Source organism: Archocentrus centrarchus, chromosome 3 (assembly GCF_007364275.1).
Source record: "Archocentrus centrarchus isolate MPI-CPG fArcCen1 chromosome 3, fArcCen1, whole genome shotgun sequence".
Taxonomy (NCBI): domain Eukaryota; kingdom Metazoa; phylum Chordata; class Actinopteri; order Cichliformes; family Cichlidae; genus Archocentrus; species Archocentrus centrarchus.
Genome location: NC_044348.1, coordinates 16,134,734 through 16,150,029, shown reverse-complemented (window position 1 = coordinate 16,150,029; position 15,296 = coordinate 16,134,734). Strand labels below are relative to the sequence as shown.

Genomic DNA, 15,296 nt, shown 5'->3' with positions numbered 1-15,296 from the left:
GGCACCCGTGGCAGCCTGCTAGCAAGCAAAGCAATCGCAAGCAGGTTTTTGGTGTTGCAACATATAGCTCTTTGTGACCAGTTTCATGCTATCAGCTGACAGAAACCTCCATCAAACACTTGCTGACTGGTCACACAAAGGACACTTTTTCCCTAGGAACCCGTGGTTTCCAGGGCATCACTGACTCGTCTGTGGGCCTGTGAGACTGGGGCCTAAGCAGAGCTGAGCTTTGAGCTAAATGATAGCATGCTCACAGTGAAAATCATAATGTTCACCATCTCAGTTTAGCTTTTGGCTGAACACTGTGTCATAAAACTAAACAAACTAGAATTTAAAACTAAAATAGTCGCATGTAAGGAATAGTTGGGGAACATGAATGTGTGTACCAAATTTTATTAAATTTGAGTGATTTTTGGACCTAAATGAAAATTTAATGAAATGAGAAAGATTCATCAGTAGAGCAAAATCAGAATTACTACGAATTACTGCATTTTATAGCAAACTGTTTCAAAGTTGTAGATAGATTAATATTTTTATTCAAAGAGCCAAGGTGTTAGCATGGCTGAAAACAAATATCAGAGCTCTTTATATAATAATTAATTCTCTAATAATGCAAAAATGCATTATACTGGACTTAATGCACAAATATACATCCTAACAACAATGGCCAGCCAAGTTTTCTTTGCTTGTTTGTTTTGTTTTGTTCTGTTTTTTTGCTGGTCAGGCTCAGTTTTCATTCTATACATATCTGTAGTGATTCTTCAAACCAAAATCAAAGTGTATGCATGTTGGGAAGCATGCTGGCATTGGCTGTTGGTGAGTGGCTGGAAGCTGAAGGTCCAGGGAAATCGGTCTGCTTACCAAGTGCTCTTACTAAGCAGATTTTATTTTTTTTTATTTATTTTTTTAAAAAGGGGGGAGCATGGCAAGGGGGCAGGGGTCTGTGTTTAAAAAATGAAGAGGAGATTACACCTCTACTTCCTTTGACAATGTAACCCAACTTTTCCTCACCGTCAAAGGCTCAGTGGTGCACATTCAGAGCAGAGAATGGCAGTGAAGCTGGCTGTTTCTGAAATACCCCCTCTGCTTTCTTGTTCTCCCTTCAATCTGTTGATAACTCCAGGCTCTCACAATGCCATGGCTGTCAGTCGCTTTCCTTCCTCCCAGTTCAGATGTCGTCATTTCAGAGCGTTCTTGTCAGTTATTTCAGAAATAGTGAAATCTGTTAAAATCGCTGAAGAAAGCTTTTCAGAATGGCACATTAAAATGGGAGAAGAGCATTGTGAAAGAAGTAATCTTGAATAATACTGACCTGTAATTTAAGGTATTTTATGAAGTAATGCTTGTATATCAAAGGACACTCCACCCATGTGCCATTTTCTTCTTTTCTTGGGGAGCTGACTATACGTTTTGACTTTTGCACTTTGCTCCACTCCCAGTATTCAACACGAATTAATGACCCCTCATTAATCTGTGTGTGTGTGTGTGTGTGTGTGTCTGTGTGTCTGTGTGCGCGCACCAAGAGACAGTCAGACAGGCAGCTAGCCACATGAATGCCTGTTCTTTCAGGGGCACAGGCGGCTGTCTGAAGAAAAACAGACAGCTTTTGTATGAATCCCTGTCTTTTCTCATTTAAAGCAAATTAGAGTTCATTGGCGAAGAGAAATACAAGTGTGCCCTTCATTTTGGCGGGCATCAAAACCTGCTGTTTCTGGTCCTGTCTATGGCATTTTAGTGTAATTACAGTCATTATGTTAGTGTTCCCATGTTTTGTCTTGAGTGATGACTACTGATCACATTGTGAAAATTATAGAGTGCAAGACTTTCTCCACACAATTTGTAAATACAAAGGTCATAATTCTTTGTGATTAAGTGTTTATTACACATCTGTGCATGTACTGTGTAAAAGAGGACCAGACACTCACTTTTCTTTTGCTGATGGTTTTGCTTTAAATACATAGCTCAGACTTGAATTAGGTACAGTGTTGAATTGCAAAATTTACATAAACTTTTTGTTTGCATTCAGGTTACAAATATGGTGAGTATTTGTTTTCTGCTTGTGACGCCGTGCCTGCTTCAATTAGGACCTGCCTTGTCCTTCAGCTTCTAGTTTTGCATTTGTGCTCCCACCACAGTAACACAATACCAGCTGCCCAGTGTTCTTTTTTTTTGTTTTGTTTTGTTTTTGGTGTCCCTGTTTCATCATGCTATGTGCATACTATACCTTGACTCTGCTACATCAGCGTGTACTTGCCAGCATGCTTACCTGTAGCTTCTGCCACCAGTGCGTCTGCATGAGGTTTTGCCAGTGCGTACAGGTGCAGTCTGCGGCAGTATTAGACTTCTAGCATTGTTGAAAAAAACACTGCGGCCAAAGCAGCATAGTGTGTTGTGCACTTCCTTAGGCTTCACTGTACTTCAAATTAAATCCTAATAATTTAAAAAACCTCTTTCCAAGATTAACCAAAAGGAACTAACTGGAGGTTGTGAGAGAGGGGGAACAAACAATTAACCAAGTAGGATTAGTGTCCTTGAGTTTTAGTTTAGAAATTCTTTTGTGTTTAGATGTGATGTGTTTGGACATGCAGACAAATGCAGCCTTGATGGAAGCACTTCTGAATGAGTTTTTTTAAAAACTAGATTAGTCAGAAGGCAAACTTTGATTTAAGTGCATACCAGTGCTTGGCTACGGTATATTGGAATTCGCAGTCGCCACATACCTTTTTTTTTTTTTTTTTTTAAATAAAAAAAAAAAAAAAAAAAAAAAGCCTACACAGCATGGCAATACCAGTGCTGCTTCTTTTAACCTTCTTGCTGTTTACGGTTGTGAGAAAGGTCAGTGGTGCTTTCTCAGTGTGTTGTTTAGAGTCTCATTTGTGCTAACCTCTGCAACATGCCCCTCCTCTCCCTTCTTGGTGAGTGCTAAGCCTTTTGTGACTGCTGTTAAGACCAGCGTGAAGGACAAAAAGCCCTCCAGAGCATGGCCTCCATGTCCTCGCTCAGATCGTCTCGGCCACGGCTTATTCACAACAAGCTCGGCCTGCCAGGCATCTCCCTCGCCCAGCCTTCCCTGGAGCAGGGGTAAAGCCTTGCCGCAACCCGCTATTGATCCATCCTGTCCAGCTTCACCCAGGGCAGCAAGTAGGGCCACCAACACCAAAACCCAGGCCAAATCACATTACAAACACACCAAGCTTTGCACACTGCCCCTATCAGATAAGCACATGATCAAAGGGAGTGGTAGTCCAGAATAACTACATGCACTGAACATGGAGCTAAGAGCCATTCTGATCTTGTCACTAACGCTGCTCACAATTGGATGTTCTTTGTTCTTTGTTGTCTATTTATATATTTAATTCTGTAGTTATGGCAGGGTATGATTTCGACTGGTCAGCCAGGATCATCACAAGAGTAAGTTTTAAACTTTGTCAGCAAAGATATTATAAATGAAAAAGAACGTCTCATCTTTTCCCCCATTGACTGTCTTTTCTCTTCCAGTATTAAGCCTTTCACGCAGCAACCCTATCCCATCCAGCCAGCAGTCACAACAGCCATTTCAAGTGAGACTTTACCCGATTATAAAACATGCAGTGCTTAAAAAATGGAATGTCCTACCGAAATGCATTGTATAACTTGTTTTTTCACATCTCTACCTTAATTTTTTAATCCATTAACGTCAACAATGTAATGACTGTAGTTCATTAGTTCTGATTGTTTTAAAATATTTCAGAACCTCCTTAGTTGTTGCTTCAGTTCTTTCACTGCAGATTTTCTTGTTGTAAAATAAATATGATCACTGAGCGAGGTCAGCTTGAAGATAATGAAATACATGCAGGTTTTTATACTTAGAGCTTGCATTTACTTCTGAATCGAGCACATTGACAGTGTTGTTTCAGTACAAAGGCAGTAAAGTTTGAGAGTCTGGTTTAAGAATAAAACACTGTTCAGGAACTCTTTTTTTTTTTTTTTTTTTTTTTCCCCCACTTTAAATTTTTTGCTTAACACATAACACAGAAAGGATGAATATTTTGTTGTTCTGGTGTTTCTGCAGGTTTTGAGCCCACAGCAGCTCCAGCACCCACGGCGCCAGCATGGCAGGGCCGCTCCATCGGTACATCTAAACTCAGACTGGTGGAGTTCTCTGCTTTCCTAGAGCAGCAGAGAGACCCAGACTCTGTGAGTGAAAGCATTATACCAAAGCATGAAATGTTACTATCTCATGGTGTTCATTCCCACCTCTTATCGTCTAGTCCTTTCCTCTATGAATACACTGGGACATTTTCCCAGGCAGAGAGTCAGCTGAGAGGAGGCCAAAACAAGCTGAGAGGGGCGAAAGCTGGCCTGTAGTGATACACGGCATGGAGACCTACAGAAATAATGAATGACTGCATATCAATCAGTTCCTTTAAAGAAATCTGTATGTATGCTCTGAAATTCAACAAGAGAAGACTCATAATTTTTGATAGCTTTAGCAGGTCAATGTTTTTCATTTTAGTGTGAAATTTTTGTATTGATGATTACATAGCATCCTTCCTTCCTTCCTTCCATCTTAAATGCAGATGCAGCCCTAGGCTTGAAAACATTGCATTTGCACTAAGAGTGTGCTGGAGAGGTTGTTCTGTGAGCTTTTACATTGAAGTGCAGCACCACGTGACAGTTTCAGACGGTCACAAAGAGGGCAACAAACCTTTGAAAATAAAATGTTTTTCTGTGATTTGCTGCTTCTCTTTTAACTGCTTTGGGCTTTCTATCATGGGCTTGAGGTTTAACCGACCCCGATTTTTATCCACATCGCAAAACCAAATTAAAAAAATTTAAGAAATAGAACAGATCAACCTCCCCACCCCCTACAAAAAAAACTGACAAAGCACTCGCCTTTTGTTTTATATTATCATTTTAATTTGATTGTAGTTATCTATGATGCAGAAATATTTAGAGATTTTCATGTAAGCAAAGATGGTAAGCTTGTCTACTAAAAAGCTTTTGAGAAAATAAATGAGTTTTGCTCACTTTTGCCATCAGAATTTGAGTTTCCAGACTTTGGCTGAAGCAGTCTGCCGTTCCCGACTTTGTTTAATACAAATGAGGGGATCTGATCTTTTTGGGTGTTAGTGAAACAAAAATGTTATTACCTAATTTGTATATAATAAAACAGGAAAGTTGCTTGAAACTATTCAGACTGACAAATAAAAAGCGATGTTGCAGAGGGTTATTTTTCATCATAATGTGCTATGAGTCTAATCCTGGCTACCATTTGCTTATTACAGTGATTACTTCAGGACTGTCACATCAGATCTGGCTTATTTTGCCTCAGTAAACCCCTATGTGCTGATGACTGTCTGAATATTGATATACAGTTCTATTACACATAAGTTTGATGGAATTTTATGTAAGCTTCTTTTAAATTCAAACTGCAAAGAAAAATGTGACTTTAAATAGCTTCACTTTTTTTTTTTTTAATTCAAGTATACGCCTCTAATATTTTTTTTTTGATTTTACTCCTTCAGTACAACAAGCACCTGTTTGTACATATCGGGCAGACAAATCATTCCTACAGTGACGCCCTGCTGGAGTCGGTGGACATTCGTCAGATTTACGATAAATTCCCAGAAAAGAAAGGAGGACTGAAGGAGCTGTATGGAAAAGGCCCCCAGAATTCCTTCTTCCTCATAAAATTCTGGGTGAGTGTAATTTATAAGCCATGTTGATGAGTAGATGAGTGTCTGATAAAATTGCTTTGTTGCAGCTTGATTAGCCTCTTCATACATAAGTATTAATTTTGTAGTAACCTTTTGCGCATTGTGAAATGTTTGATCAAACAATCCTGTTTAGTAACAGTGTGTTCCGGTTCGTGCTTAGTGATTGGATGTAATCAGTCTACACAGAGAAGATTGCTCTCAATGTTTGCAGAATGCACTCTGATATATTTGGACTTGCATAGCAGGAGAGCTTTTGATCAAAGCACCCACTAATTCAGTGTAATATCTCCAAACAATGGAGTGACCTGGTTGCACTCCTAATGGCTGTTTAAACATTGCATGCATTTCCTCCCTGATGCAAAATGCTAACTAGCGGCAGCAAACAAAGTAGGACCGTATGCACTTGGACCAAGTCCCCTCAAATTCCTTTTGAAGTGACCGACAAATTTAAATTTCAAATGAAAGGCAGAATCTGCACAATAATGAATGTATAACTGCTTTGCTTAATGAAGGAGGAGAATGTTGTAGGAGGATGTCTCCCCTTTTTTGTGTCCATAATGAACAGGATGTGCAGGGCACAGAGAGGCTGCCCTCCAGGAGCAGACCCGTTCAACCTTGTAAATCAGTCTTTTAACGTAACTTCATTTAATCCTCTTTAGAATCTCTCTTCCAATATGGGCACATTAACATGCTTATTTAGATGTGGCTGAGATCTTCTAATTTGATATGGGATGTGCATGGATAGCCTCAGCAACTCTGATCAGACACATGTGTACTGTTTTACAAAACATGACATACTCACTGCATACATCTATAGTATGCAGTTATGGTGCATAATTAGATTATTTTATAATCTAAAGAAGATTAATATCTTTGCATGGTAATGTTACTGCCAGTAAAACTTAAAGAATTGTCATTTTTATTTAAGTGTCAAATACAAAAGGCAGCATGTGGTGCAGTGGCTAGCATTGTTGCGTCACAGCAAGAAGGTCCTGGGTTTGAATTCACCGGCAGGCTGGGGGGTCTTTCTGTGTGGAGTTTGCATGTTCTCCCCATGCTTGCGTGGGTTCTCTTTGGGTTCTCTCACTTCTTCCAACAGTCCAAAGGCAAGCATGTTATGTTAAGTGATGAATCCAAATTGGCTGCAAACTATGACCTTGAATTTAAAAAGCAGAAGGAAAATGATGGATGTACAATATAAAGGATTTGTTTGTGATGATAAACCAAGTAAGCAGCTGGTGAACACATTGGATCATCTGACAACAAAGGACCCAAATATTTCTCTCAATTGTGGTTGAGAGCAAAAATGGAGCTAAAGCACAGATGTTTGTCCCCACTGCTTATTTTCTAGTGTATCAGAGGTAAGAAGGAGAGATAAGACATTATGGTTTCAGTCAATCAAATGTGCATGTTGAGATTCCACAATGGCGAAAAATACCAAGAGCTTTCTGTTTCTCTGTAACTGCTGAAAGTGGTATATAAAAAGAATGTGTAATTGTTGAATTGTAAGCCACTTTCAACTGCTGAAGAGTTAGAAGAGCAACTGTGCTCTTAATCCAGACTCAACATATTTAAAATGTGTTGTTCTATTTTTGTTTCCAGTGTTATAAGTAGTTATTTTATCCACCTCATAATAATGCTTCCATTTCTTATGTGCGTGCCATTGTGGAGAACAGTGCTTTTTATTTTGGCACTGAATCAGTGAAAATGCGTACTTTATTATGTTTAGTATTAGCAACCTATTTAGAATTGGTATGCATTGGGGACACTCAAAAGGACCTTGAGCCACATCTCTATTATAGTTAAAGTTAGTACTTTTGCAGAAATGCCAAAACTTGCTTTGAAATAATTTAGAAACATTTGTCACTAATGCATAGTTTTTCCTTTAAAGGGACGTTTTACAACTTCATGCCCACCATCTTTATTCATGTTATATGGGTGTGTTTTATTTTATTTTTGATAGTATATATTTTTTAAACCCCCAAATTTTCAGTTTTCAGCATTAAAATGTAATTAAATGGCACTATTTTTTTTTTTTTTAAGATTTTGGATACATTAAATGTTTTTATTTGCTCTTTTTCTCAATAATTGACTGGAATATAAATATGGTAGCCAAGTTTGAAACTTGTTATGTAAAACACCCAAATAAACACAAAATGCAGCTTCTCTGCCTTATTTTTTTTCTCACTTATTAAGTGTCTTTCTGTATTCATGCATGCAAGGATTTGTTTTATTTTATGAAAAAGCAGCAACCTTTAATACTTGCTGCCGCTACAGTTATTATTATAAGCATTTAATTTCATTAGCAAACAAACATTAAACACTATTTATCGCTCTCGTTTCAAATCATTTCTGTAAATGGGCACGTAACAAAATGAAAAAGTTCATTGATGCCCAGTGTTTGTATTTCTTTTCTCTGCCTCAGGCTGACTTAAACTGCAACATTCAAGATGATACCGGATCTTTCTATGGCGTCACCAGTCAGTACGAGAGTCCAGAGAACATGACCATCACATGTTCAACAAAAGTTTGCTCCTTTGGCAAGCAGGTTGTGGAGAAAGTTGAGGTATGAACTCAGAGAAAAGGCTAAAATGTGAATTACAATCAGGACATTTACTGTACTTTTCTATAACATTTCTCATGTACACTGCTTTTTCTTCCTTCCCTTCAGACTGAATATGCACGCTTTGAAAATGGACGTTTTGTCTACCGGATAAGTCGATCTCCCATGTGTGAATACATGATCAACTTTATCCATAAGCTAAAACATCTGCCAGAGAAGTATATGATGAACAGTGTGCTGGAGAACTTCACTATCTTATTGGTAAGTGTCTCACTGACCTGAGTTGGGCCATGGTTTCTCTGGGAGTGTTTTATTTCTTTGCTGTCAGGATGTACTGGTTTCTCCAGCTGGCTTTAAAAAACCTCGGGGGTGTTGCCGGGCCTTGAGATGTGTTCCTCTGACTGGATTCACATTCCTCTCATTCCACAGAGGATGAAACACAGTGTGAGGACCCTCATTATCTGCAGGGGGAAAGGGAGGATAAGAGAGGGCAGGAAACCCTGTTATTGGCCATCACATGGGGTCTTAAAGTGTCATTCACCACTACAGAGAAAGCAAAAATAAATAAAAAGACTGACACAGATCCTTACCCCCAGCCGGGGGTGTGTGGAAGCACAATGACAGCCAGCCCCCCCCCCCCACAACATCTTAATGTTGTGTTAATCTTTAAATAAGTTCATGTGTCGTCTTAAATTTATATCATATTAACTGCTGCGCACTTAGAAATAATTAAGAAGTATATGAAGCATGAGAGGATTCAAATATTCAGTGTGTAATTTTCTAAGCACATTGTCCTCTCCTGCTTCTTGCTGAATAGAAATCTGCCTTTCCTGATATTGTTTTCATTTTTCATATTTTTCCATTGTGCAAATTCCGTGCCAAGTGTGAATGCAAAGTAAATCTACTAATATAGTGAAGATGGTAGTTGCACTAGATTTTGACAATTTCTTCCTAAAACACAGGGTTTGTTGCTTTCTTGTTCCATTTTGACTTGTGCAGATCAATGCATGGGTGGATGTTGTGCTCAGTTTTTTTTTTTTTTTTTGTTGATTCTCATTGGTATTTCCATTTATGCTATTAGACATTAAGAAATTCTACTGTGCACATTCCCTTTTAAATAACGTGTTTATCTTCTAAGAAGAGTTGATATCTGGAATCAAGGTCCAAGAGTAGATAAAGTAGTAGAGACATAAATTAATTCTCTTTCAGAAGCTGGTATTTATGCGCCGAGGTGTCCAAAGGTCCATACGTTTCAACACCAGTTATACACAGTTTTCTATATAATAAGATGGAAATAAAACATTGTTTGTTAGCCAGTTTTACAGACTTTTACAAATTTTCTATTTTGAAGCACAGACTCTGCTTTAGTGTTACCAAAAACACTTTATGACTGATTATTTGTCATTTGATAGTTTTTGTGTGATAATGATAACGATGCTCTAACGTACACTTCCTGGTCAAAAAGAAAGTCACACACTCAAATATTGGATGGCACACATTCACCGCCTTGTGCAAAGCTTATTCTTAGCCCAGATCTTGTTTTGATGATGGGAGAGTCGGGACGCTGTGTAGTCTTCTCCAGCATATGCAGAAAGACTCTCTATGGGGTTAAGATCTGGACTCTGTGGTGATCCAATCCATGTGTAAAAATGTCATTCACGGAACCACTCTTCACAATTTGAGCCCGCCTTTAGTTGCTGCTTGGTTGTGGGTCTCAGATTTGTCTTCAGTAACTGAAAAGCAGCTCTGCTGGGCTGAGATCAGGCAACTGACTTGACCATTGAAGAATATCCCATTTCTTTCCTTTAAGAAACTCTTGGGCTGCTGTTGCAGCTTGCTTTGGGTTGTTATCCACCCACACTGTGACACTCTGTCCAACCAGTTTTGCAGCATCTGTCTGAATCTGAGCAGAGAATAGCCCCGTACACATCACAGTTCATCCTGCTGCTTCTATTAGCGGTCACATCATCAGTAACCACCGGTGACCCAGTTCCACTGGCAGCCATTCATGCCCATGCCATAACACTGCCCCCACCATGTTAGACGAATGATGTGGTATGCTTCAGATAATGAGCTGTTTCTCTCCTCCATACTTTTCTCAACCCTGGTTTCATCTCTCCAAAGAGTTTTTCCTGAACTGTGCAGGCACTTTTAGATCTTTTAGACATTGATAGTGGTACTCCTGCCTCCTCCAGTGTTCCTGTTTTAGTTAGATGTTGTGAAGTTGTTTTTTTTTTTAACAGAGAAATAATTCTGTGATCATGCTAGTTGCCAACTGTCAGGTGCTTTGGTGTCGCTGAGCTGGCCAGTACATTTACTTTTTTTTTTTTTTTTAACAATGCACCAGATTGTTGATTTGGCCACTTCTAAAGTTTTTGCTCTCTCTCTTTGGTCTCATGTTTAAAATTACATTAAAATTACAGTGAACAGTTATAAAATACAAATTCAAAACTTTGAGTCAACTTCAGATGTTATGTCTGCTTCATTTGCCACAAAGTAATAAGGGAGCAGGCCTCACCTGGCCACGAAACTGCTTGTCATTCAATGGTCCCATTATTTTTGAACCTGTGAAAATGGGGGACTGTGTATGAAAATGGCTGTAATTCTTAAGCAGTTCATGCAGAACTATGGTGGAGTTTGGAGGCAAAAGTACAAAAATTCTGTCTTTGTTGCAGTTATTATGGAGGGGGCTGTAGCTGTGAGTTCTGGTGTTTGTTTATTTTATTTTTTAATATTTCACCAAACATCTTAAGTGATCTCTGATTACAATCATACAGGATTTTATTTTTTTTTTTTCTGGCCACATTTCTTCCTCAGGGATGATTCTTCATCACCATCCTTCCAGGTTTTAATAATGCTTTAGACTCAGTTTGAGAAGTTTCAGCCGTCTCATTAGTTGCTCTTTGCTTGATGCAGGGCGATAATTTGGCTCTCATGATACGGGGTAACATCTCTTGCATGGCTGCTGGATATGTCTTTTGATGTGGTTGTTTAAAAATCTATAAATAACATAATACAGTCAATTACATCACTGTTGCAAATAAAACAGAAAATTAATGCTGCAGAAAAGCTTTAAACTTGGGATTTGGCGCAGAGAGCGTTACTTTGAGTTAATTATTTTAATGCTGAGTACGCTCTCAGTGCTGCTGTTTCTGTCTCTGAAACTTTAAACTGGATACATTTAAACATTAAATGTTATCCCATAGGCTAATAGAGGAGATGTGGAAATCGCTTTAGTTTGCTGGCAGATCAAAGTGAAATGAATTCTTGTTGTGTGTTCTCTGTTCAAGTAGCTGCAATTACAGCAGTCTGAAAGAGACTTGTCAGCGGATTACAGTCAAGTATAAAAACATTTATACATTTTTCTGCATTGTCAAATGAATACATGCACATTCCACTGACAGTGTGGTGCACAGTACCGCTGTAACTTTACAGCTGGGCTTCAGTCCTGATGTTAGTAAGGTACAGCTAAACAAGCTACACAGATAAACATATTTCCCCCAGCCGAGAATCTATATTGCACTTAAAGCATGCTGTAAATAAAATAATTAGTGAAAATGTGGCACTCGCAGCTCATTTTAAACCAAAACTGAAGATTTAACTACGTGGACACACAACTTTAATACTGACAAGAAAAATACATTTATCTGTCTTCCACATCTTCCAACTTAGCAAACCTCCTTTGCAGCATTCATTTCTCCCTTTAATTTCCAGAGTGCAGTGCTTCTGTCCTCTAAAGTAACTGTTTTCTCTTGCAGGTGGTGACAAATAGGGACACCCAGGAGACGCTGCTATGTATGGCGTGCGTGTTTGAAGTTTCAAACAGTGAACATGGCGCGCAGCATCATATCTACAGACTGGTAAAGGAATGAAACGGCTTAGAGCGCCTCCTTTTCATAGACTTACCAACCTCAAAACAAAGTGGCAGTGCCTCTACATGAAAGTCATACCTACAATGCTCTTTGGTCAAGGTCGGGTGGAGTCCGTTGTTATAAATCTGTTTTAATATAAGTGTTTGTTATTTGACTGCAGCTGTGAATTGCGGTACAGTTGTTTTAATGTTTGAATATGGGAATTTTAAATATGTTGGTCTTTGTCGGATATAAATGTGGCCATCCTTAAAAAAAAATTTACTGGATACATTTGGTAAATGAAAATGTGTGTCGTATTCTTCTGCTTTGTTATGTGGACTAAGGAAAAAAAAAAAAAGGACGCGGGCCTTTTTTCTATCAGCAGCCTGGTGTGGTCTGTGTAATATGTTTGAGGGTGTTTTGTATGTCTGTACTTCATAATCTGTGAGCATACATACTGTAGATATACAGACATGCACACACAGCCAATAAACTTTCCAAAGAAACAGAACAACACTATATGTACAGTAGCTGAAAGCAAGTGGTTGTGAATGATGCGAAATTACTATTTCTTTAAAAAAAAAGAAAAGCAAACCAACAACTGAGCTTTCAGTAATATTTATCCCTGTTGAAGCACTCCAAGTCTTAGACACCAACTACACAATGAATGCACTGTGAAAACACTACAAATATTTTTGCCTGCATCCGCTCTGTAAATGTAGGAAGTCTTACCGCGTGCTAAGCATTTCAGTGCTGCAAACAAATCGTTTTGTCTGACAATGGGCAGGAGAATTTTTTTTTTTAGGTGAAAGTACTGCTAAAATTACTCTAATCGGACTCTTATCTGGTCCAAAAGCACTTTTTCCCCCTTTCCTGTGCTTGCCTTAGTGATGTTTGCTTTTGTTCTGTTAATTCTGTGGTTTTAAAACAACAATTTAACTTATCTTGACACTACAAATCACTTGTAGACAGCACGCCTCATCCAGCATGCTGTGGCCTTGCCCCACTCCCCTCCTGAAAGACTTCTTCCCCCTCTGGGATCGCCGTGTGATAACTCTAAGCCAGAGTGTTGCTGCCTTTGTGGTCACACTATGTTCACATGTTTCTGTGGCCTACACTAATTGCCGAGCCTTAAACACGTACGTACAAGCTGTATGTGAACTCCAAAAGATGCCACTAAAACTGTGATCTCTACATTGTGTTTGCATTGTTTAAAAAAAGAAAAAAAAAATCACAATTCAACCTGCCAAAGCATAAGTGTACAGTGCCTTAGAGTATACTCTAACATTACCCTATATCTACCCTGTTTTCTAACTCTAAAATTAGTTTTGTGGATGAAATGGGCAGAAATAACTTACAGATCTATTATTTGGTGCATCTTTACATCTGAGCAATCATACACAAAATTGGTACACTCCTAGAAATACAGTTTTTGTTGTTTTTAAAGAGGCAGTACACTCATGTTGCAGTACATTTGCAAATCTAAGCTCAGAAACAGTTTATTTTTCCTCTAACTGTATATGTTCCTAAAATATCAGCTTTTTTTTTTCTCTTTTCTAAGAGTGTACTATAAAAAGACTGACTGCCTTTCCTGTCGCAGAAGACCAAAAATACAGAGATACAGTCAATTATTGTTGTGCCCTGCATGGTAGCAAGGAAGTGCCTTTGGTTCAGATTTTCCAGCTTCAACAAAACGATCAAACAGAAATTAAAAAATTAACGTTGATAGACCAAAAAAAACAAAACAAAATGAGACATAAGTGAAACAAATCACCGCATTGCCTTTCAAAGGACTGTAATGACAGCAGGGGAACATGGTTACTAAGACGAAAAAAATAAATGATATTCATTTTTATTGCATTGTAAATTGATTTCTCCAACTGTTTCTTCGCTTGAGGTTAAAGACTTTGTCTGAGATTGAACGGCCGCTGACTGCATGCAGGATGTCAACTGAAAAACACTGAAGCTGTCTGCTTCGTGCACACTTGCAGGTTCAAGTGTTTTCGTTTGTTTTGGGGTTTTTTTTGGAATCATCATGGTTTCTTCTTTCCCATGGCTACACAAGACTTTCTCAATGTCACAGCTGTGATGTCTACAAGGCAGGGACCGACACGAGCTTTTATCCATTAGAACAAAAAAAAAAAAAGGTGAATGTTTATTTAATATTAATTCTACAGTACAAACTCTAAGATGAAACTTAAGATCGTTTTATGTGTTTAAATCTGTATACTTTCATTGTAAGGACCATACTTACTCAAACATTTACTATTTCTTACAGAAATTATATTCATCTAATGTAGTTTAATCAAGAAAGCTCTAAATAATTGCAGACAATGTCTCTTGTGGATGCAGATAAAGTTAAATCATTCAGTATTTTTGCCACAGTCCTGTGGACACTGTGGACTTGTTTTTCTTATGTTTACCCTGTGTATCTGTTCACATTTATTGATTACATAGTTAGATGTTCCTGTTTTCTTATTGTACTTGTATACAGTTGTACTTGGTTTTGTGATGGCACTCTGTATATTGCAAGCCCAGTAAGATGGTAATGATGTTACTGCTGCACTGCTGGTACATTTTTACATTTTAACACTAAAACAGCAGGACTGACGCCTTTTGATGGCATGAATGTCTGGTGGACCATTTGAACAGGAAGTGGACACACGCATACAGAAACTAAGTCAAGGAATCGTGGCTTACAAGCATATCAGCTTTCGCTAAGAGTAGGTACTGGTACCTTTTCTGTTTTGACCGTTTCAGACGGTGGCTTTAAAGTGATTCTTATCATAGCTCATCATATAAATTTATGAACTGTGTCATTCATGCATTTGAGTTTTGTGTGCAGATTTTTTTTCCCCCTCCCTTTGTAAAAAGGTGCTTTGTATAAAATTATATCTTAGCTTTTCTTGGTACAGATGTGCGGTCTCTTCACATCCATCACAGTAAAGTGTTGGAGCAAAGGAGAGAAAAGAAGCTCTGCTCTGTTTGTGTTCTGCATATGGTCTTGTCTTTGCTCCGTAACATTATGATGCCTTCTTGACAATAGATATTTTGTAGCTTTCTAGATACTTTGTATGTACACAATATTGAAGTTAAATAAATCTGAAAAATGTTGCTTCCTTTTATCTTTGTCGCTTGATCAGTGCTGTGTGGATGAGCCTGCGGCAGCTTCTGTTTTAAACC

General features: G+C 38.4%; 1 protein-coding gene across 1 annotated transcript in view; it reads left to right on the top strand.

The window, feature by feature from the left end:
* The window catches only part of tead1b (TEA domain family member 1b), a 38,799-nt gene extending 24,540 nt beyond the window's left edge, over nucleotides 1-14,259 (top strand). The window contains 9 exon segments of the mRNA XM_030721471.1: nucleotides 2,949-3,052; nucleotides 3,055-3,081; nucleotides 3,365-3,411; nucleotides 3,499-3,560; nucleotides 4,052-4,176; nucleotides 5,508-5,681; nucleotides 8,125-8,265; nucleotides 8,371-8,523; nucleotides 12,021-14,259. Of these exon segments, the coding sequence (XP_030577331.1) occupies nucleotides 2,949-3,052; nucleotides 3,055-3,081; nucleotides 3,365-3,411; nucleotides 3,499-3,560; nucleotides 4,052-4,176; nucleotides 5,508-5,681; nucleotides 8,125-8,265; nucleotides 8,371-8,523; nucleotides 12,021-12,134 (947 nt within the window). The 3' untranslated portion in view covers nucleotides 12,135-14,259.
* The last annotated feature ends 1,037 nt before the right edge of the window (nucleotides 14,260-15,296 follow it).